Source organism: Hyposmocoma kahamanoa, unplaced genomic scaffold (assembly GCF_003589595.1).
Source record: "Hyposmocoma kahamanoa isolate Upper Pololo Valley unplaced genomic scaffold, ASM358959v1 102, whole genome shotgun sequence".
NCBI classification, from domain to species: Eukaryota; Metazoa; Arthropoda; class Insecta; order Lepidoptera; family Cosmopterigidae; genus Hyposmocoma; species Hyposmocoma kahamanoa.
Window position 1 is genome coordinate 18158425 of NW_020653337.1, and position 24411 is coordinate 18182835.

General features: G+C 38.1%; 4 protein-coding genes across 6 annotated transcripts; 2 read left to right on the forward strand and 2 right to left on the reverse strand.

Moving 5' to 3' along the window:
- Window positions 1–310: 310 nt before the first annotated feature.
- On the forward strand, window positions 311–13834 carry LOC113237553 (probable nuclear hormone receptor HR38). 3 transcript variants are annotated; one of them, XM_026474123.1, is made up of 5 exons: window positions 486–611; window positions 695–798; window positions 9260–9336; window positions 9691–11119; window positions 11221–13834. In XM_026474123.1, exons 2-5 carry the CDS (start codon window positions 735–737, stop codon window positions 11475–11477), a joined length of 1827 nt encoding a protein of 608 aa, XP_026329908.1. In that variant the 5' UTR covers window positions 486–611; window positions 695–734; the 3' UTR covers window positions 11478–13834. The 3 variants fall into 3 exon arrangements, with proteins under 3 accessions (XP_026329890.1, XP_026329900.1, XP_026329908.1); XM_026474105.1 differs by lacking the exon at window positions 695–798 and having other exon boundaries at window positions 311–611; XM_026474115.1 differs by having other exon boundaries at window positions 481–798.
- A 2316-nt stretch (window positions 13835–16150) lies between these two features.
- LOC113236802 lies at window positions 16151–17662 on the reverse strand. The gene is made up of 2 exons (XM_026472998.1): window positions 16990–17662; window positions 16151–16250 (listed from the first exon to the last, which is right to left on the reverse strand). The coding sequence occupies exons 1-2, from the start codon at window positions 17618–17620 to the stop codon at window positions 16246–16248; spliced, it is 636 nt and encodes a 211-aa protein (XP_026328783.1). The 5' UTR covers window positions 17621–17662; the 3' UTR covers window positions 16151–16245.
- On the reverse strand, window positions 17620–18165 carry LOC113234046. The gene has a single exon (XM_026469273.1). It carries the CDS (start codon window positions 18163–18165, stop codon window positions 17620–17622), a length of 546 nt encoding a protein of 181 aa, XP_026325058.1.
- Window positions 18166–20915: 2750 nt separating this feature from the next.
- Window positions 20916–24237, forward strand: LOC113235909 (vacuolar protein sorting-associated protein 52 homolog). Its single transcript, XM_026471834.1, has 7 exons — window positions 20916–21221; window positions 21502–21647; window positions 22050–22617; window positions 22755–22910; window positions 23188–23306; window positions 23390–23513; window positions 23604–24237. Exons 1-7 carry the CDS (start codon window positions 20976–20978, stop codon window positions 24231–24233), a joined length of 1989 nt encoding a protein of 662 aa, XP_026327619.1. The 5' UTR covers window positions 20916–20975; the 3' UTR covers window positions 24234–24237.
- The last annotated feature ends 174 nt before the right edge of the window (window positions 24238–24411 follow it).

Below are 24411 nucleotides of genomic sequence, written 5' to 3' on the forward strand. Positions count from 1 at the left end.
AAAATGAAATTACATTTAAGAAAAATCTAGAAAACGTTCGAAACGAAACAAACGTAATCTAGAACAGGCGTGTATGTACTAACTAATAATATTAAGACAGAATGTTCTCAAGTAAAAGTCGAAAATTGTTTTCAGGGGCTCGGTCATGTGGATGGAAGGCGCGGGAGGGTGTTGTGGCGACGGCGACGGCTGTCCGGGCGGCGGGCGGCGGTGACGAGCGGCAAGCGCGGGTGTGCGAAAGCTCCGTACTAGCGTTGCCGTTAGCGCAGGCTCGGGCGGGCGGCGGCCGGGCGGGCCGTGGGAGGTACCGTTAGTGACGTCACGGGTGTGACGTCGCCGTCATGACGTCAGGCGCCGCGATATAGTCACCGTGCTCCACGGCGCCGGCCTCAGTAACGCACCGCACGTTCGCCAGCGCGTACCTCCACGCGTTCTCTCGCGAATTGCCTCAAAGCTAACGACTGACTGAGTGAGTGAGTGCGCATACAGTGAGTGGAATGTGCCCAGCCGCATGAGGATCCTGCTAAGCGAACTGGGACTGTCGGGCGCGTGCCTCGGCCTGACCCTGGAGCCGCGCGCCACCCCGCTGGACCCCGACAAGCCTGCGCCAGGTCAGCGCCCGCAACACTCCGCAAGACCCACTACTTCTGTGTTTATTTTCGCTTTCGTTGTGTAGAACCTCTGGGTGTTGTAGACTCTGTGTGGAACTGTCGTGACGATGGCCATCGGCTAGAATGCGAGGTGCGTTGCTGACGCCCTCCAGCCAACACTGCGGCCTTAGACAATTCCAACACACACGTACGTACCCCCCTTTTTAATTTTATTATTTTATTAATTTTAGTTTTTTACTACTAAGTTGTTTTGTTAAGTTTATCCCGCCGACAAGTTTTATCCCGTTTTTATTATTTATTCTGTCTTGACAGTGGAGATTTATTAAGTTTAAACTTTTTAAATATGAGTAAGTTCCCTCAAGGTTCCCTGGCTTATAACGTCTAGAAAAAGTTATAAGAACTTTTGAGAGCTTTTGTTATTTTCAGAAAGTTTAGTACAAATCCTACACGCGTTACTGATTACAAATCATTCATGAAAAACTTTATGCAAGGATTTCTTTAGATATTGTAAATAGCACAAACATTTGTCTCTCGGTAATATTTAAAAATCAACAAATTTGCAAAAAGTTACCAAAGTGTCGCTCTATTAATGTTTTACGTACAAATTTTTTAAAGACACTATAAAATTATATATTTTATTCGCGTTTTTCAATTAATACCTAAAACGTGATCTACAGCTTTTATTTTAGAATACTTCCTGCATAGTTTTAATTCAAACTGGATCCTTATTGGAGCAACCTACTTAACAACTTCTCAATCATTTTTATACGACATAAAAATGATTTTGTGATATTTTTTCGCAAAATTTTACAAAAAAAAAGCTATTATGTTATGTTATAATAACTCATTAAAATTTTATATTATACATAATATATTCAAATTTACGTGTCATTTAAATATACATAAAGTTACTTTTATACTTAAGTTGATATATTTTAAAACTATTGAAGGCGTTTGAACTTTCTCGAAAAAGTTTCGTTATTTAAGAAACAATCACTATTCTGGCAATAGTTTAATTGTATTCATGGTATACATTGCCAACAAAACATGAACATGCAATCCGACCCTACACATTATTGTAATACATGAATGAATGTATGTATGTATGAAAAGTTATTTTCATTACTTACTTATTACCCTTGCTAAATAACCTGCAGTGAAATACAACAGTTGAATCAAACAAGTGATGCAATAAGTTACGCCACCGTCGCTAGCCGAAGATGATACCACTTGTTCCAGGTTCCACTATCCCATGCATTACACACAACAGTCGAGTTTCAAAGGACTCGTATGGAAAAGTACGCTTATCGAAAAGTACGCCTTCGACAGTTGAAGATTTTTATTAAGTCGACATGTTAAATTGAGTTTGGATTTGTTTCGCTCGGGGCGGGTTAGGTAACAGCTGCGACTATAATGTGGGATGTTTATGTCGCGATCGCCTCCGGAGCCGATGGCCTCCGCCGAACCGCTTGCCACTTGCCCAATCGGCTGTCGCAACCGGCAGACGTTGCACCTGCCGGCCGCGAGATGCGCGCCTTTGCAAATTGCCATCAGCACACCATTATGTGTAACATGACCGATCCCAATCTACATACTAGTTCCAATTAACCCGCCGTCGACACTTGCACAAACTTACCGGCAAACACACCAAACGGTTGCCACACTGTAAATATAGATGAAATATCTAAAATCCTAAACTTTCACTTTTTGTTAGGATGTTTTACCGACTAGTAGCCTCATATGGGTGTTCTTGAAAACAAAAGTGGTATCATCAAATTAAAAATGACTGTTCCTAGACCAATATAATGAGCGTTCAACGTGTATGGATATAAAATGCAAATTAATGTTAGATATTTTACCTACATATTTGGTTTCCCACAAGCAATATAGACGCTTCCGTCATAAGGTTGTAAGTTAAAGGATTATTTTTGGATATTACTTTATAGGAAATACATCTGATCATGTGTTAAACAACCTAGGATTGCTAGGAAGTGAAAATGTATTTGTGTCTACAAGCCTACGTAATAGAGTACGGTTTGTATATTGTAATACTTAGATGAGACGAGTCGGGTGCGCTCACAGATAAGTTGATAAGACACGCTATCAGTTCCCAGCTGTAGTGACGTCACTGTGGGTCGGGCGCGTTCCCACTTGCGTCACGCACTCGCCGCCACTCTAAGTAGGACCGTGTCTGTCTCTAATAAAAATCTTTATTACTCTGTCACAGTTACACAGAAGGAGAACAGCTAAGCGTACACATCGCTCAAAATATCGTTGCCGATTCTTATCATTTTCACCCTTTGCCTGTCATTGATGCCATAAAAAAAATCAATATTATACACAGTAACGAAATACGAAATAATAAATCACTAAAACGCCAAAATATAGATTATGTCAATATAACATTATGTACGAAAACGTGATATTATTGTTAATGACAGTTTAAAAATATATACAGTCGTCAAGTAGAGTACTATTAAAAACAGAAACTAAATTCGCATGTAGCGCACAAGCAAAACCCGGTCCATATAGAACTTTCCATACCATATTTTTAGCCATTCATTCGTCAGTTAAACCTTTATGTTTGAAAAGCGGTATTACGTCACGGAGTCTAAAAATATGAAGGCGGTGTGGGAAAACGGCATTAAGGGTGGCATGGGGACGGGAAGGGTGGCAAGCATAGCGGCGGCACCCGCGTCCTCGGCTCCTGCATCAAATGACGTCACACGCCGCGTTACGTCACGCATCGACCGCCCCTCGTCAAGGCCAGCATTACCTGCCGCCCAAAACGACTGGTAACTTCCTTTTCATGTAGGGTCGCTAACACGTGAACTGAGCGTGAAAACCACCCCAGTATTACATAAAAGCCTGCCCAGTACTCATTCGGGACAGGTTTGCATAAGAAATATAAGTACTTAGATAAATACAAATTCATCTTACGTGTTCTATGTTAAATGATAGCAAAATGATGCATTCATATAACAACTCTACTAAATTATTTTTAGTAGTAGGGAATCTTTATTAAATTCTTTTAGATGCACTTTATAAATTATTTAAATTATCCATTATTTATTACCAATTTTTAGCATCATTATAACCTTAACTATTACCTACTAGCCTCGATGGCCGTGTTGAATCGCTGAATAAACAACAATCATTTTAGTTGGTTGCGTAAATTTTTGTCACTTAGATCTTTCTTTAATCACTAATTCGTTTCGACGAAAAATTTCATAAATATTATGAAATGCTAGTTTTACCAGATTTATAACTAAATAAATAAATAAATAAATTCATTCGCATAACAATTATTATAAATAATTATATGAATTTATAGTGTTTAGGAAAATTGAAATATGTTAATTTTCGTATTCGCTTTTTTGCACCAAGTTGATCGCAAACTTTTAACTATACCAATAAATAAAAATACGATTATTATGCATATACCTGTGTAATAGCACGCTAATTTTTGCAAAAGGTGCCGCTGCAACAGAACTATGTAGTACATATAGTACATGTAGTAGTATACACATGAATAGTTTAATACTTTTTGATAACTTTATCTGGTAATTATCAGTAGATGTCGTTGTATATAAATATTAATCTTTGTAATATATACAGCGCCTCTATTCAAATGAGATTACTGAAAATTCGGTTAACAAACATTTCGCACTAAACTACGAAATTCGTTTAAAAACTCTTAAGATATTTTCGTACGAATAATACAGCATACTGGGGTGGGTGGCATGACGTCAGAGGCTGTCACGTCACTCTGCCACCCGAAGCCGTCTACAGCTGATAATCCAACAACAGTGTGTTATGGAATTAGCTTGCTACGAAGAAATCTCGTGTACGAAGCTGTAACAACGACACACCTATTTATGGATGTGTCGAAAACAACTGTAAATATTGCATTACCATTTCAATTATCATTTAACTGACCTATGATTTAGTTTGAGGAAAGTTTGATATTTTTTATGAGTCAAATATTATGAGTATGTAGATATAAAAAAGTTATTATGTGCTTTGAGTACATTAAAAGTAACTGAATATAAAATATTCATGTTTATTTAAATGTATATTTATAAAAAATATAAACAAATAAAAATTACTTAAGTAATAATAAGAAATATAATGGAACAGAAAAGGGAATGTTTCAATGTTTTGGTTTTAGAATAATCTTAGCAAAATAAAGGGACACATTTGCAGAGCAAATTTAGTTGGCAAATTGAGGAAAAGTCGATCAATGCGTTCATATCTCAACCAGATCGAAGGCAAAAGTATTGCTATATTAAAATATAAAAAACGTGTCCGAATACAGAAAGCGAAAAACACATGTCAGGAACGTAGGTTAGTGGAAGTTCATAGTCTCTACCTAACGCACTATAAACAGGCATAAGTGAATTCGAACAAACGCAAATTTACCTTTCTAAGACCCAACAAATTACAATGGCAAAAGCGCTAAAGGCCCACACAAGTATCAGTCTTTTGTCATCAGTTTTTTATGAAAAATTTTCAGATTTGAGAATATGTAGTGCTAAATTTGAATGCGGCATTTTCATTAACTTGTGCACTGACCCTTGGGGGTTAAGTTACTTCTACAATACTTTTGTCTCTTTGTTTATTCAAAAAAGGACACAATATTTTGTTTTAGTTTGTCGACGACACAGCCACTTTTTATACTTCCGACCATAGATTTAGTATATATGCTCAGACGTCCCGCATTTGTACCTCGAGCAAATTTACAAGGAGCTGTCAAGATTTGACAGCCTTAAAGTAAAATTAAATATCCTAACCTTTTCTTGCTTACACGCCGAAGACTGACATATATTTAGATTAGATTTAATTTACGTTTCTATTAACTAACGTCAATATATAAATATAATTATATTCAACATAATCAGTTTCAAAACATTATAGACAACCCATATAATTAAACAACGATATATCCGAAATCGTAAATAATAATCGACTGTCATTTTTCTTTTTCAAAGCACAGAAGTCAGTTCTCATTTTTTATAAATACCAGTGGTTTTTATATATTGCCACTAATGAAAATTTAGGCATTAATCGCAATAATTATGCTAATTCTAAACACCTAAAATGACTACAACGTTTGAAAGTTTAATAAGTTATCACATTGAAGTTTTGTGATGAAAAAAGTATTTATGCAATAACTTAAAAAAATATTTATAGGTGGGCTATTAAATGGTTTATAAAACTGTAAAAAAAGACAAAAAATGACGGGGTTTTGTAGTTACTGTTTGTTTTACACGATATTTTTTTAGTTTAATTATATTATTATGTTTTAAGTTTCTTAATTATTTATTATCTTTTGAACTGATGGCTCTATAGTCAATGCTCAATAAATAAATAATCATATAGGATTTCACGACGACGTTGACACTTCAGATATCAAAAAAGTGTGTCTGTTTAGTACTTTTACAGACTCATTTTATGTTATTTCATTATGACTTCACAATTCATGTCACTAGTGAAGTCTTGTAATATAAGCAACACACACTCGTCATAACTACATTTACGACGTCCGACTATTTGCGTAAACGGCCTCAGGAAAAACGTCACTAATGTACAAAACATTACGTACTAATTCTATACTTCTACTACATCATACCACACAACCTTCTGTAGGATATCTATAGACCAACTTCGCATGTTGTAATCGATAGTATAACATACGACAAACTAGCGCCATCTATGGTAGAATTACCGAACTGTAGTAAACCGTTGCAGTCTTTCGTTATGCCAAGGGTAACTTACTGAGCTTTCTATGCAGGAAATTCTGTTGAAACACCCTCTGTTTTATAGATGTCACTACAAGAAACTAAGATCGTAGACATGCTTTTTACAGACATTGGTTCTATCTATACATGTAAATTCGTTAACATTGTAGAAAATACTTTTACGGTTATAGAAATAAAATCCGTTTTCATAACGCTGTCACATAAGTACATAATTTGTCATGAGTCACACCATAATGTATTTACTACATACAAACATTTATATGTCATAACATTTGTCATGGTAATGTTATATAATTATATATGTCATATCACATTTGAATGGTTATAGTTCTCTAAACCATATTTTCTGAGGTTTGAATGGAAAAGCAATTTTTGCACAAAACTGTCACACACATGATTGATTATTAATCAACCTTAATAATATATATTACGAAAGTAAAATGTGCAGCCATGTGTGATTTATAATGAATAATAAATATTAAACAACATCACATTCCGTTGCTCCTATCCTAAAGTAAGTAACTAAAGCACTTGTATCATGGAAATCGGAAACAACAACGATACCACAAACACCCATGCCCGAGATGATATAGAAAAGTTTTACTATATTGACCAGGCCGGGGGTCGAATTTGGCACCTCAGAGATGACGACACCACAAAAGCCTGTATGCAAGCGACTCGACCACGGAGGTCGTCATTTATGGTAATATGTAATAACGCGGATTTCAATTTCATCAGCTTCAGTCAATTCGAACATGTTGAATCAAATATATAAAACATTTCCTTAACATCTATAATTTATTACTTAAGTCAGTCAGTCATCATTCACTCACAAGAGTAAAATAAAATTTGCTTTACGGAGGAAAACCAATAGATAGATTATGCCACAAATGCACAGGCCTTCCATTAAGTAAATGTATCTAATAGAAGATTCAAATTGTCGTCGAGTACATTGACTTCGAAAGGAATCAATGTTTCGAAAACATTGTAAAGCTGGAAAGCACGCCGGTCCGCATTTGATCGGCTCGATGAACTTAACATAGCCTAATTATTAAAATTTAACTTTTTCTACTAGAAATTTAATTGGAAAATAATATTTATAAACTTGATTCATTACATTCGGAACAAATAAATGATAAACTTTTGTATTCAAGCACCAATAAGAACAAAAGAGTTTAAAATATTTCAACAAAAAGTATTAAAATTGGTTTCTTAAATAAAATAATACCCTTTTTTTGTATCAAACACCTCCCTTCAGCGACAAACGAACTTGCTGTAGACGATTAACAATAAATCTATGGTAAGTATAAAGTAAATTTTTGCAAAGCTCTAACAAACATTTCAGTTTTTAATGACAGTAATGTCAGTACAATTTATTCAGTACTTACTGCAGTATCGATAAATACGCTATCATTGCCTGCCTACGATATTTATGACAAAGATAGCATTAAAATGTTGTTCCAAAGTACCTAAAAATAAACTTAAAGTTAACATACCTTATAATACAATTAACAGTGAAATAAATAAACTTTTGTTAAATAGCAACCTTATTGAATTAATTGTATAGTGTAGTATTTAAAATATATTTTGTATGTTATATAAGTTATAATATTACGTACGTCTGTGTTTGCCGCAATTTAATGCTATTCTAAGGCTATTATATTTTAATGCTATTTTTTAGACAAAAGCGTGCGCGTAAATGATTGTGGTCAGTCTATTTCATATATTACCTATATACAAAAACTACTACTACTACTACTACTATAATATTGTCAGATTTTTTTAAATAAATGTGGGATTATATCAACTTTGCTGAAACAGTAAATAAAATGCGTAGCAAAATTAAGAATTAACGAAAGTCACAAATCATAAAATAATTATACGTGTGTAAAAAAATATTTGTGCATCACTTAATTCATAGTCCTCTATATAGCGTTATTATGAATAGATAAGCGCAATATAACTCATTTTTATCACAGACTCTATTTAAATATATACATAAGTATTTAAGTATCATTTTCTTTAGAATATATGCATATTATGCAATACTAGTTTTCGCAGATTTTAAATCCAAGTGTTCGGAAAAGGAGACCTTTTTTATCTATTCCCTATCGCTCCTCCCTATCTATTAGAGTCACTAACTAAAATTTTATTTCTGTTTTGTAATATAAACTTTGACCACTATTTTCATAAAAAAATAACAAAAGCTCTTCTGTTTTGTTTATAGCTTAATAAGACTGGAATTAATGGATCTTAACATAATAGAAACTGCAAATGCCACTGATTTCATAACCTCCCAAGGGAACCATCGCCATTTCGCCCTAAAAATTTTCGCGCTATAGCGCTTCCCGAATATGTACTTTAATATTATTATCCAAAGGTGAAAATGACTCGCTTTCCGTGTTCTCCATGGACGTTCTTATAACAGGCATAGATGAGTCGTATACATAGGATTCAATTTTCGGGGCGTGGCGAATCAAGCACCGTGACACGATGTATTCAAAACGCCAATATTCGGTTGGCAAAAACTGGCGTATAAATTAAAAGACCTTTCTGTTTCGTCGTCACTGCTGGTTGTGAGAGGGTAGCTGACAGGTCGAATAAGCAACGAGAACTATCGATTAGTCAATCACGTGTACTTGTGGTGAAGGAAGAATCAAAGTATGTTCGCGGAGGGTAAATATAAATGATGCATGGCTGGCGTAGCGTGATAGTTCAAAGGACGGTGCCGTCAATGTGACGTCCAGAGCTTTCCGATGCATTCCCCGTCTTGAATCGTGACCGTTATGCCGTAGTGACTACGAACTATTGAATATACTTTATTTAAAATAAATTTCATTTATTCACTTCGCAATAAATATTGATAGATATGTTTGTTTGTTGCAGGGCCGAGCGCTATAGAGCCGCGCTCGCCAAGCGCTCTATCGTCCAACTCCTCCAGCATGCTACTGCTGCAGACACACGTAAGTAACCATTACTAATTGCTATTTATATAATACTGTGTGTAATTATGTACTCATGACATAATTCTTGATATATCTATCCAATACTGCTGTCAAATAAGAGCTTACAACTACCCTACTCTAATAATTTATGTACGAAAAGTATTCCCCTAATGATGATAAATACTAAAGAAAATTAATGATTGTACACCTGCATAAAATTACGGGCGCACGAATATCCACAGGACGAATCAGGTCCTAAAACATCACATGTGAAACAAATACGTCGTCATTGGCGTATCCCTATTGGTCACTGAAGATAACCGCCTACCGAAACAGTAACGCCTACTTTATCGATTAATTTTTCTATTTCAGAGCAACTACGGTACGTCCTTCACTGATTTGTTGTCGCCGCAATACCAAGAAGATTCTTCTGAGATTTTAGAAGAAAACCTCGATCCGTTCCCCGACGTTGAGTTTCACGCTCCTATCCCTCCAGAAGTTAAATCACAGCGTACTACGCCCGTAAGCGAAACCCCATCACCAACTCTTGCCCCAGCATTGCCTAGCTTTGAAGAAACTTATTCAGTTCGATATCCTAAACAAGAAATGGCAGAATTTGGAATAAAGATGGATGAAGACTGTTACAACGTCAGTGCATATTCTCATCAAGGGCATGCATCGACGCAATTATTATACCAGTATCATCAACCAGCGATTCCCTATGTTCCGGCCCCTTATTACGCACCAGCACAACCATGCAGCCCGACATTCGATACAGGAGGTGTACCTCAAACCCAGGATTCATATTCTTTACCTCCGTTTCCCAGTTCAGTTGACCTACATGTTTCTACTGACCAAGCCTCGCGACAGAGAAGGGCTTCGTTGCCTGTTCAACGATCTGAATCCAGCAGCTCCAATGATAGCCCTAAATTACATGGAAGGGTGCACTGCATGCAGGCGTCAGCGCCCAGTTCAGCGTCGAGTTCACCAGGAGGCCCACCGCCTGAAACTAGTGGACCCCGCGCTGCTCCTTCCTCGCCAAGCCAACTTTGTGCGGTATGCGGTGACACCGCTGCCTGCCAGCACTATGGAGTCCGCACATGCGAAGGCTGCAAGGGTTTCTTTAAAAGAACTGTACAAAAGGGATCTAAATACGTATGCTTAGCTGAAAAATCCTGCCCTGTTGACAAAAGAAGACGAAACAGATGTCAATTCTGCCGATTCCAAAAATGCCTAGCTGTTGGAATGGTTAAAGAAGTGGTCAGGACTGATTCATTGAAAGGCAGACGGGGCCGACTTCCCTCGAAACCCAAATGCCCGCAAGAATCTCCGCCGAGCCCACCCATTTCATTGATTACCGCTCTAGTCCGAGCCCATGTTGATACATCGCCCGATTTTGCGAATCTCGATTATTCCCAGTATCGCGAGCCGAATGCTATGGAACCACCAGTGTCTGACTCGGAAGTTATTCAACAGTTCTATTCCTTGTTAACGACGTCCATTGATATGATCAAACTTTTCGCGGAAAAAGTACCCGGATATAGCGAATTATGCCCTGAAGATCGTGAACAGTTATTTGCATCGGCACGGCTAGAGTTATTCGTGCTGCGACTCGCATATCGTACGCGGCCAGAGGATAGCAAACTGACTTTCTGCAACGGTCTCGTTCTCGACAAGCGCCAGTGCCAACGCTCTTTCGGCGACTGGTTACACGCCGTGCTAGACTTCAGCAACACTCTGCATTCGATGGACATTGATATTTCTACATTTGCGTGCCTTTGCGCACTGACAATAATCACAGGTACGTTTATTCAACATCGTAAAAATGAATGAAAATACAAGTAAATAATCAACGAGTTAGGAATTAGTTATGCATATTACATTGGTTTCTATTGTTCACAGAGCGACACGGCCTGAAGGAACCACACCGAGTTGAACAATTACAAATGAAAATCATCGGATGCCTCCGGGCCCACATGCCAGGAGGCAATGCTAGCGCGGGGGTGGCGCCACACTTCAGCCGCGTACTGGGCGCACTACCCGAACTGCGTTCGCTTTCAGTGCAAGGGCTGCAGCGCATCTTCTACCTGAAGCTCGAGGACCTGGTTCCCGCTCCACCGCTTATCGAAAACATGTTCCGCGCAAGCCTGCCATTTTAATCATATCATAAATGTTCCCAGAACTCTATGTTCGTAATTTGCAACAGTGTCTACAATTAATTGTCGGTCAAAATCTATCCACTAGTGTTAAGATTTTTATTGTTCGTTCATTTATTAAATTAAATTCGGAACAGGACGACAATTATTCACAGTTGCACGTTACGTATTATCCGAGGACCACTCCCGCCTTTAAATGCGACTTCTACCTAGGACCTTACTCCTTATTTTTATAATCACTTAGCTCGTAATGATATTTTTATAGAGTAGTTAGAGCTATAGGATTCGATCTCCCACGAAACCTGTTCGTGCTTATTCTATCAGTTTCTATAATAGTTTAGGCAAAGAAGACAATCGTTCTAATGTAAGTCCTAGTGATTAAGTTTAATTTATTGTAGACGTATACGTGTCGTATTTGGGTGTGATTTTGTTGAAATTTTTGTGTATTTAGTAGTCTGCATTTGAGTTACCGCTCGTGATTTATGGCATCTTGTCGTACAAATATTCCTACGTATTAATTAGTTAAGAAAACTCTAGTCACAAGACTTAGAAATGTTAAAAGTTTAGCTCGAATGCACCGAGCTTTTATATGAAAATGTGTTAGGAAAGCTCAGCTAACTTACTACAAGTAACGCATTTTGATATACATGGAGTGAGTGAGAAGTGTGGACGCCCACTTTTCGAGTGTCTATTCAAACTGACAATTTTCGGAAGTTACCTTTTTAGGTTTAAATTATTTTATAATAATTTTAGACGCTAGGACGTTGATGTACTTTGTTATTAATATAGTTATATGCGACCTGAGGAAAAGTTCAGCATCGTTAATATATATATTGAATAAACGTTTAAAAATCCAACGTGTCTTATAAAGAGTACCTTTCTAGATAGGTAGTGTAGACGATTTCTCATATTTTTATATAAAGGATACATATTATATATGTATCAAAACACTGATAGTAAACATATCACTGTTTTAATTGCAGAGACAATTTATTGTATTGCGCTACACCAAGCATGTGATGCGAGGAGCCCGAATCGACTCTACATTTTTATTTGATAAAAACATCCGCGCAATTGAAAAAAACTAAAAAATGTTTAACGCTTGTCTTATACTGTAGGTGCTAAAACTTAATCATTAGACTATTTCAAAAGAACTCCTGTCCTGTGAAATCCCTCCTGGACCAATGATCTACTTAATCTTAATGAATTATAAATTCATTACGTATAAATACTACAAAATTATTTATTTATTCTTGTAAGTAAACATATTAATTACATCATAAAATATATTTTCTATCTAATTATAGATTCGTTATTAGGTAGATAGCTATAATAAACATTAGGTAGAGAGGAAAAGTTAGCTTCGACAAACTCTGCCTATATCATTCTAAGGCATTATGCCTACGTCGACTGTGACCTACGCACAGTGAAATTAAAATGTCTAAAAGCCTTTAAGTAAAATAAAAGTCATTTGTTGAAGCTTAAGCATACGAACGTTCTAGAACGAACTAACGTTCCTTGCACTACTAAATAAGTAATATATTTAAGATGGGTAGGTAGCTACGTCGTAGCAATCTTATGAAAATGCTACGGCAATTTCTACACATTACATTTTTAAGAACGCAAAATTCTACGTATAATACAAATCATCGACTTCTAACTGCATGTTTGCTAAAATGTGAGTGAATTTATAATCTGTGAACACAAAGTACATTTATTAGTCATAAGGAAAAAGACGCGTGATAATTTTATATGTTGTTGGTACCTATATTTTGATGAAATTCCAATGCTGGACTTTTTCTCTATGGTTACAACTCCTTTATGATAGTTAATTTTGTAGATTTATAAGAATATCTTATAAACAGATTATTTCTCGTTACTCTAAGTGTATGGAACAAAATCTAATTTGTTGTTCCATTTCATAATTTCTCGGTTGTGCTTCACATATTGTTACCCAAGAGTGCACCTATGTCAACAGGTTATTTTTATACTCTTACCCTACCTACATCGATTTTACTTTAAAAGCACATTATCTATCTAGGCAACATGCATTTTAAGTGTTTCATTCAATTCCCAAAACAAAACATTCCGAAATAAATCCTTAACAATCTTTGCATTTCTTAATTTTTAATTTATATCTACATAACAGCCGTTCCCGGCACATTGAACAACCTAAAGTAAGACGTAAATAAATTAATTAAGATGAAAATATATTCAATCGTCTAATACAGTCCTTATATTAACAAGACTACTATAAGGCATTTGTTTTGCCTGAAAATAGATCGATGTGCTTTTTGTTAATTGTTACACAATTTTCTTTGTAAATACATAATTTCGTCAAAATAATATTGGCGTATTCCGTCAAAAGAACTTAAGTATCTTTCATTTTTTATCCCTGTAGCACGAACCCCTAACGTAAGCTAAAACTTTTAAGATAACATAGCAGAAGATACATAAACAAATCTACCTACATTCATGATTTAGTGATTAGAATCGAAGTGTAACCCACACAGCGCCTCGAGGTAGCGACTAAGCGTAGAGGGAAAAAGGTATTTGTTGAACAGTGTTCTACGTAACTACGCGATACGACAAGTCAGTTTTCAGAACTGAAAAATAGGTATTTTCCACGGAAGACTATTTTTGTAGTGCGCATTTACCTCATCTCACTTGATGGAAAGCGACGACGAGGACGAGGATATTGCATGCACACTTAAATAGTAGGTACCTATTCACTGTCGCTTTGAAAAGGCGCAAATTATAGCGTTCGGGAAAAGTCTAAAGACAGGGAATTCCGCTCCTTTGCTGTTCGCAATATGAATGTAGAAGCGAAATCTTTGCAATATCCACAGCATAGGCGTGCAATCCCTGTCTGCGTCTAGTCCCACAATGATGGAATGGCTAAGCTAAGGCGGAATCAAATCATGCAATTCCATGGCACACTCTCCATAATATATCTTGCAGAAATAAGTAAGCAATTTTACGGCGGTTGTTCAAAGCTCTGCAGCTTTGCCTGTACTAAATCCGAGTCACCTGTTAGCCTTCTGACACGCTTTTCTAATGAATCCAGTGTGGCCAGTTGGTTTTAACAAAACCATCCGTACGTAGTATACGTGGCAGCAGTAGTCCATACAACAACTGCCCCGATATTCTTTTTTTTATAACATTACGGTAAGCTGCACGCCTGTCCATAACAGTTGTAGTGCCACTCAAGAGCTTTAAATCGCAAAGATTTGAAGAGTACTGCGCCCGCCACCATGAGACATAAGTTGACAAGTCCCATGTGCCTGTAATTTCATCAGCACCCTTACCCTTCAAAACCGGAACACAGTAATGCTGATATTACTGCTTGGCTGCAGAAATAGGCAAGGTGGCAATACTTCCCTGGACGAACTCTTTCACAAGAAGCTCTACTGCTACTAAAGTGAAGTATCGCCTCACCCTGGAAAGGATGCCAAGCTTCATGACTGCATTTTTGGTCATGGATTCATTGTAACTGCCGAAGTTCAAATTGGACGACAGGTCTATAACATAAAGTCGTCGTCAGGTCAAAGGGACTACGTTTAGTGGAGAATAGACACGCCTGCGTTATAGCAGCGTTAAATTTGACAAGACTGGCATCAATTGTGTCAAATGCAAACGACTATGGACTCTCGACAAGACTGGATTTCTTCTCCACTAACCCTTGGATTGGTCCGGTATCTGTCTACAATTGTGCTATCATACGCGAAGGTATCTGGAATTAACATATCGTTGATATGCAGCAGAAAGGGAGTTGCGGACAGTACGGAACCCTGAGGAACTCCAGCATGTATCGACCGATGTTCTGAAGGGTGCCTATCTAAGAAAACTCGAATCGAACGTTCCCTCAAGAAATTCCGAGATCCAATTGCAAAGGTCAGTGGAAAGCCTATAAGAGGGAAGCTTGCTGACCTTGTCAAGTGCTTTGAAAATGCCTAAAGACACTGCAAGAGCTTCGCCATGTCTGTCTATAGCCTCACTTCACTATATAGGTGAGAGGTATACACAAGAAGATCCCCGATAGATCGCTCTTGTCGGAATCCGTACTGGCGATCACTAAGGAGATCGTTGTCTTCAATGTGCTATCGGGGACGATTAAGTACGTACACGTTCCACAGTCTTACAGAGTATGAAAGTGACAGAGATAGGTCTATAGTTGACGGAGTCACCTCTGCTTCCTTTTTTGGACACAAGTTGCACGTTTGCAAGGCCGTAATATGATATACGTAATATGATTACTAATGTCAAATTAATTTTGAAATAAAATACACAATATCACCTTATAGCCCACGCGTATACCATAGTAATAAAAACACATATATAAGTAATAAAAACAAAAATAAAATGTCAGCGTTCTCTTCATAAAAAAATAATTATTCCATTTTAATTAAGAAAAAAGTCAATGATCTTACATACTCAAAAAAAGAAAGAAAGTATTTTGAATACAGGATTTGTAAAAAAGGAGTAAGTTATTGAAATTTTGACCAATAAGGATTAAGGCTTTATATTCCGATAACGTAAAACAAATATACAAAAAAGACAGGGATTTTTTGTATACTGATTTTACTGTACCGGAATATACAGCCTTAATCCTTATTGGTCAAAATTTCAACAAAGATGGTCAAAAAATATAAGACAGATATGAAATAAATTATCTAGGAAGGAACATTTATTATTATGTATTTATTGTAATTTTTAAATTATTTTTAAGCACTAGTTATAGAGGAGCGAGATCTCCTGATACAAGTATTCTTCAAGTATGCTTCAAAGAAGGTCTCAGCCTTGTATGCAATTTTGTTAATATTTGAAACGAAATAAAGTATTTTTATTTATTTATTTTACAAAACGAAACTGACATTCGCCCAAGCCTTTAAGGAAACATAATTCCCTATAGACACAGTTTGAGTTATACACATATGGAAAAAGCGAATACTTTTTAACCCCTGACGCAAATAGAGTGGAGTTTGAAGCTTAGAGACAGAACTTACGAAGCCGTTTTGACCCGCGCCTGCTGCGGTTGCAGGACAGCTGTTTTATTTCAACACTCACGATACCACAGGTTTGTGCGGTCACGTACCCGCCGCGGAAAAGAATCGCAGGTGGTCCTTGTGGTGAGCCTCGTCCTTAGAGAAGATGAGGAAATCGTCCACATAAGGAAAACAGAAATCCAGACCCCGTTTGACCTCATCGATGAACCTTTGAAAGGTTTGACCCGCATTCCTCAAACCGAAGGTCATGAATGGGAATTCGAATAGGCCAAATGGAGTGGTAATAGCTGTCTTGGGAATGTCCTCTTGAGCCACAGGAATTTGGTGATAAGCCTATACTAGGTCAAGGGTGCTGAAAACGGTGGCTCCGCTGAGGCTATTGGCAAAGTCATGAATATGCCTCACCGGGTAACGATCCGGAATGGTCCTGGCATTCAGACTACGATAATCGCCACAAGGGCGCCAGGTGCTGTCCTTCTTCAAGGTCAAGTGCAGCGGAAACGACCACGGGCTATCTGAGGGCCTTGCAGTACCGGAGCGCACCATCTTTACAATTTCTTTTTTAGCGTCTGCCAGTTTTTGAGGGGCCAAACGACGGGGCCGGCAAGAAACTGGTGGACCATCTGTGGTTTTGATGTAATGCAGAGTGTTGTGCTTGACGACTCTCGGAAGACCAGGCGGTTTGGTAATTTCCGGGAAGTCTAAAAGCAGGCGTGCAAATTTATTGTCAGAAACGACAGCCTTAACACTGAGTTGACTTACATTACAGATGGAGGCAGGAACAGAAAGCCTGGTAGAACCATCTCGTAACAGTTTGTTGCGGCAGTCCGGGAGTAGATTGAAATAGGCCAGAAAATCGGAGCCAATGATAGCTGTCTCGACGTCTGCAATAGTGAAATTCCATCTGAATTCGCGACGGAGACCGAGATTTAATGAAAATGTGCGACTGCCATATGTTTTTATACTGGTGCCATTGGCGGCACTAAGAGTATAATCGGAAACTTTGCATTGAGTCGACAGAAGTTTCCGAGGGAAACAGGAAAGGTCGGAACCGGTGTCAAGCAAGAATTTAAATTTGGTTACCTTGTCAGTGACAAACAGGCGACGACCAGAGAATTGGCTGCAGTCAGCTGTCGCCATTACCGTTGACTGATTCCTTGGTTTTCCGGAATCGGATCTGACCAGGAGCACGGCCGGATACATTTGACAGCTTTGCTCTGGTACCGACTGTGGTACCAGCACAAGCCTTCAGGCGTCGCGGACCTTGATCTAGGGCAAGATCGGCGAGAACTGGACCTTGATCGCAACTGACGTGTAGACAAAGCCGCTACCTGCTTACTGAGTGCCTGTATTTGGGCAATGATGGGGACTAACTCATTGTTAGAAGGCGCGGGTGGCGCAGTGGCGCACATAATCCCAGTAGATGAGGGAGTCACTTCTAAAATTTTGTCCGCCAGCTCAGCAATTTTTTCCAGGCTCAACTCAGACTGGGCTGTCAAAATTGCCTGGACCGTCCTAGGGAGTCTCTGGAGAAATAGTTCTCTTAAAATGGTCTCGTCGGTTAGGTTGCCAGACAGGGAGCGCAAGTGTCTAAGAAACACGCTTGGTTTCCTATCACCGAGCTCTTCCCCAGAAATAAGCTGCCTGATCCGTTGAGCTTCGCTGGCCGAAAACCGCTTAATCATTTCAGCCTTAATCCATTATACCGCTGGCCGAGAGGGGCTGGATCCTCCACATCTCTTGATAACCTAGAATCTATCTGTGATACCACATAGTTGTACTTGGTTTCGTCCTGAGTAATCGCTGATAAAGCGAACTGAGCTTCTATGTGAGCAAACCATCCGGCTGGGCGGTCAAACCAAAATGGGGCTAATTTAAGAACACCATAAGCCGCTGGAACGGGTGAAGGTTGTTGAGCCTCTGAGGCGGAGGGGCCTGCGCGGGGAGGTTCATCCGCTAGTTTAGCTTTGAGCTCTACGTTTTGTCGGAATAGTGACTCGTTTTGAGCCGCGAGCTTCTCAAGTTGTGCCTTCAATTCATCCATAACCTTGAACCACACCTCGGTACGGGTAATAAAATATTAAAGAAAACCACTTACCGGCAGGAAGTCAAGTCGGAAAAAAAAGGTTATAAAATACAATAAATACAAAATCCAAACGGTCGACGGGCGCGTGACTCGTCGCGACCACTGGTAGATGACGTAGAACGCATGTTCGCACGTAACTGCTTACAAGTCGCAGTCACCCAAAGGTCGGAGCCGGTCCTCTATGGAAACTCCAGCGAGCGTTAGAAAGGAGTATGAGGCCTTCAATTTGTATTACTTCATCTTCTTCGCTGTATTTAGAAATGTTAGTAAGCTTATTTTCTTTAACTTTTATCACGTCGGACTTTTCATGCAAATGTTCGAGGCCGCCGAGAAATCACGTCGGGGTCACCAATTTGGGGAATTTATTGCTCCCCTAACAAACAATAAAACGGCCTCATGAACTTTGTGAATTACTCGTATAATTATAATTATTTTGTTTCGTGGTTTTTACAGGATTGTATCAAATCGAGCAAACAATTTGCAATCCTTGACATGACAATTATATGTAATAAAAACTGTCAAACATTTACGGCAAGTGTGACACTCTCCTTGGCGACTCTCGTCCAAAGAGACTGCCACAGCCAGCCGGTGATAATAGGCGGCGTCTAAAGCCGCCACAGATCAACTTCAACATCCATAACTTGAGAAATTAACACGCGCTGCCAAATCGAAAATCAATCACAAAATGGCGTGGGAAGGAAAGACCCAACTCGCGCGCGTGCAACGCGTCGCCCGCGAACCGACCGCAGAGTGCGCGGGCGATGCCCGCTAAGCGCGCGAGTGACCGCGCCACGCGCAGTTTGCGGCCGCCGCGAGCAATCATCTCCCCTGCGGGCGTAAAACGCGTCGTGCAATGTGCTACTAAATTTTGCATACATTTCTACATTCTTCGGAGGCCGCGGTCCCGCAACCGCGGCGGGCGCAGGCGAAAACCGCTACATGAGTTCTTAGCCTAAGAGACAGAACTCACGGAGCGGTCTTGACCCGCGCCCGCTGCGGTTGCGGGACAGCTGTTTTTATTTCAACACTCACGATACACAGGTTTGTGCGGTCACGTACCCGCCGCGGTTGCGGAACGGCCCGCAAACTTGGCGGGATCGCAAGGCGCGCGGTTATTTCAGTTAAGTCTCAGACGTCGCCATGGATTCACATCAAAAACGAGCTATTGCGTTATACTTACTTCATCGAAGAATTAAAAGAATAAGGCCTGAAAGATTCAGGGTGCATCCTCTGATTCCGGAAAGAAATCGTTACGAATTATCTGTTGTTCTTATTAATAATGAGTTAAAAAAACGAAAAGACAAATTCTTTAATTTTATTCGGATGTCCCTATTGAAATAAACTAATATTAACATAATCCAAGCATTTTTATTATTTTGCAGAAGACATTTACAGTGTCAATTATATCCATAGATCTACCAACCATAGTGTATATATATATATAACATTCGTCCATCCCTACAATTTACAACATCTCCTCGATAAGCCGCCGAGGTCGCCGAAGGAAGTAAAGTACCTTCCTTGTACTTATTCAGAACTTTTAAGAAAAATGATAACTGGTAGGAAATTAATTGATCGACTTCAACATCCATAACTTGAGAAATTGACACGCGCTGCCAAATCGAAAATCAATCACAAAATGGCGTGGATAAGAAAGACCTAACCCGCACGCGTGTAACGCGTCGCCTGCGAACCGAACGCAGAATCCACGAGTGACGCCCGCCAAGCGCGCGGGGTGACCGTGTCCCGTGCGGTTTGCGGCCGCCGCGAGCAACCGTCTCCGCTGCGGGCGTAAAACGCGTCGTGAAATGTGCTACTAAATTTTACATTCTACATTCTTCGGAGGTCGCGGTCCTGCAACCGCGGCGGACGCGGGTGAAAACCGCTCCATGAGTTCTTAGCCTTACAGGATGGAAAAAATGTTTGAAGCCTTTGACTGTGTGTCAGTTTGAGGCACTATCTTAGAGGATGGAAAAAAATAAAGGAGTAATTCGATATTATTTTACCATATGATTGCTTATTACGCTTCAATATATCTGATGGCAAGAAATTGGACCAGCTCCCACGTAGTAGCTACGGACTCCCGAATAAAGGAATAAATAAAATAACCTCTAAGAATAAAATAAAGGTTTCCAATAGTCTAAGGGCACTATAAGCTCCCAAACGGATGGCCGGCACTTGTCAAAGAAAAAAAAACATTACTCATGAAGAGGCTGTATGGTAAAATTTTTGTTTGGCTACCCAAATAAAAAAGTGTCAAATCAAATGTCAAACCCAATCACCAACTTGCTGATTTCTAAAAGTTTGGAACTCTGGGTTTATAAAATAGATTCGATAGTGTTATGTCCCTGACTAGTATATAGTAATCTGTGGTGTTCTGTGGTTTATCGTTCATACAACATTTTTACAATGAATGATGATACAAAAGAGGGATTGGATAAAAACCTTGAAGATATCGAAATACAAGAAGTACTACGTAAAGGCACAGATCTTAGAGAATATGCACTACAAATCGATAAGGGTATAAAGGAAGCTGAAAAGAACTCTGTGGCGGATTACTTGAAGGAAAGCGATAACATAGGATCATTACACAATCAGATTGAGGAGTGTGACGATATCCTGGCACGCATGGAGAGCATGCTGATGACGTTTCAGGTAAAGCCTTTACTTTGTGGTATATTGACCATATTCATTTTCTATTAGAATTAAAGACCACTCTATCAGCTGTTCTTAGGATTAAGAGAGAATTTAAATTAGTACCTTTAAAAGCCAATTAATTCATGATTCCAGTTTAGCTTGATACAAAAAAATTAACATTTTCGCCATATGGTATGTCCAAATCTTTTAATGGCTAGTTGTTCATATTTAAAGTACTTTTCATGTAGTACATAAAATAAAATCCAAATTTCAATGTCAATAATCCTCATATTTTCAGAATGATTTAGGCAGCATTAGCAATGAGATAATTAGCTTGCAGAAACGCTCTGTCAGTATGTCAGTGCAGTTGTCCAACAGGCAAGTCCTGAAGGGACCACTCTCTTCCTTCATTGAAGATATGGCCGTGTCTGAAACAGTTATATTGTAAGTATCAAAAAGTCTATGTATAATAATAATATAAATAATAGAGTGTGTACTTCCACATTTCTGGGATGGTACTTGAAGTCTGAAACTGTATGGTGTGACAGGCTGGTGTCTGCTACTGGACGTCAGAATGTCAGCACCCTCCACCAGCACTAGCATGACATGTGTGAGGTACTGATATTCTCAATGTCATTGAGCAATAATATAATTGAGCAATATCTCGCTCCCACACAAGTTGCTCTGTCGTGCTAGCCCCACTGGGTCTGCTGAAGACCTTGAAGAACTGACATTGTATAATATTTGTGACAATTATGTTACATGATGAAGTTTTTACTGTCCACATGCATGATATAGTTTGGAATAACACCTAAATAATGCCTGTGTAATTATATTAACTTACAGTGGTATCAACAATGTTCCTGTAACTGACAAGGAGTTCATGGTCCAGCTGGCAATTTTGAACCAAAAACTTAACTTTGTCAAAGAACAAGATTTCAAAGAAACTAAAGCCTGTCAAGATGTAAAAGATGTGTTAGACAGACTCAAAATAAAAGCTGTAGCTAAAATAAGAACATATATTTTGGAACAGATCTATAAATTCCGTAAACCTATGGCTAATTATCAAATACCACAAAATGCTATGTTAAAATATAAGTTTTTCTTTGAATTTGTATTGGCCAATGAAAGAAATGTTGCGCAGGAAATATGCAATGAGTACATAGATACGCTGAGCAAAGTATATTACTCGTATTTTAAGTCTTATGCGTCAAGATTAGATAAATTAAAGTATGAGGAGGCGCCTACTAAGGATGACTTGATGGGTATTGAGGATGGATCCAAGGGTGGCTTTTTCCAGAAGGCAAATCTGAAAAATAAAAGTACAATATTTACAATTGGTAACCGAGGTGATGTACTAGCACAACAACTTGAAGCACCTATTATTGTGCCGCATGTTCAACAAAAAACCAAGGTATGTCATAAAAATCTTAAGAAAAACCAGTCATACTAGTCTTTGTCGGTATTGAATGTTATATATACAATGTGGGTTATAAATGCGTTTCTGTAATCAGATTATGTGTTACCAGAATCTTAATTTATTCTTTACAGTATTCTTATGAAGCACTATTTAGAAGTCTTCAATATGCCTTAGTGGACAATGGTTGTAGGGAGTACTTATTCACAACAGAGTTCTTCCATGTAAAAGGCAGCCATGCACAAGAACTATTTGACAGGATACTTGGAAAGACATTGTCTTTGTTGGTGGTATGAAATACACTTTTTTTTACAATTTAACACAAAAACCAGTGTTACTAATAAAAGTAAACTAATAAAAGTAGTTCATACAATACAAATATTCTTTATAGCATACTGAGACAAATTAATAGTACAAAAAAAAAAGAGAAATACAGCTACAAAAGAAGTCTGAAAAAAAAATTGTAAAATCATTAGCGCAATCCAATAAAGAAATTTATATACCCTGATCACACTTCATCCATAAATGTTTTGTTTGAAAACTACACTGCTTGCTTTTTTGTTTTAGAAAAATGTGGAAAATTATGTTCTGGAATGCTATGATTGCCTTGCCCTGTTTCTGTGTATACAATTAATAAACCGATACAGATGGATGTGTCACAAAAGAGCCGTTGGTGCATTAGACAGGTATCTAAAATTACATTTATTTAATTACAATAAATTTACATTATGTAACTAAATATAAGTAAATAAAATGTGTGTCTTTGCAGTTACTGGGATTCCTTACATGGCACTCTCTGGCCAAGAATAGAATATGTCTTGAAATTGAATATCCAGAGCGTCAGGGAGTGTGATCCAGCTAAACTATCCAACAAGGAAATGGGACCTCACTATGTAAGATTTCTTATGACATACAATTTTAATTAAAAAATTTAACAGTAATAAAAATAAAGAAGAACTACTTACTTTATATTTTTATTTCAGATCACAAGAAGATATGCAGAATTTTCAGCTGCTATGTTAAGTTTGAGTGAGCAATTTCCCTCTGAAGAGCTAAGTAACTTGTTGCTCATCCTTCAAGATGAAGTTCATTGTTTCCTGTTAAAAATGGCGGCAGAATTCCCTCAAAGAATACAGCAACTTATATTCTTAATAAACAATTACGACATGGTATTAAGTATATTAATGGAAAGGACAAGAGATAACACAAAGGAAGCAGAAAGTTTCCGAGAGCAGTTACAAGCAAGAAGTTCAGAATATGTTGAAGAGATACTGAGTCCGCATTTCGGTGGCATGATGCAGTTTGTGAAAGAAGGGGAACAACTTCTTGAAGGTGACAACAAAGTGCAATTAGCTACTCTAGAAAAAAAATCTTTGTCATTAGTAGCTTCTTTTAGTGCAGGATGGAAACAAAGTCTTGAAGAGATCCACAGAGAAGTGCTAGTCTCATTTCCTAATCTAGTCACGGGATCTGGACTATTGCAGATGGCTCTCACTAACTTTGTCCAGTATTATCACAAATTCGCCAAGCTACTTACCCCCAGTGCGCGAACGCAATTGGTCAATATTCACGTGATAATGGTTGAAATTAAAAAATATAAAACTAACTACTAAATGGCCACCATTCCACATTTAAAATGTATACAAACTTAATATTAACTAGGTTATATAACTAGTAATAAATAAGTCAATGAAATAAAAAAAAACATTGCTTTTTTATGTTTATTCCCTATTCTAAGAAAATCTTAATTATTAGACACTTCAAAAATGAAGTTCAATATTTACATAAATC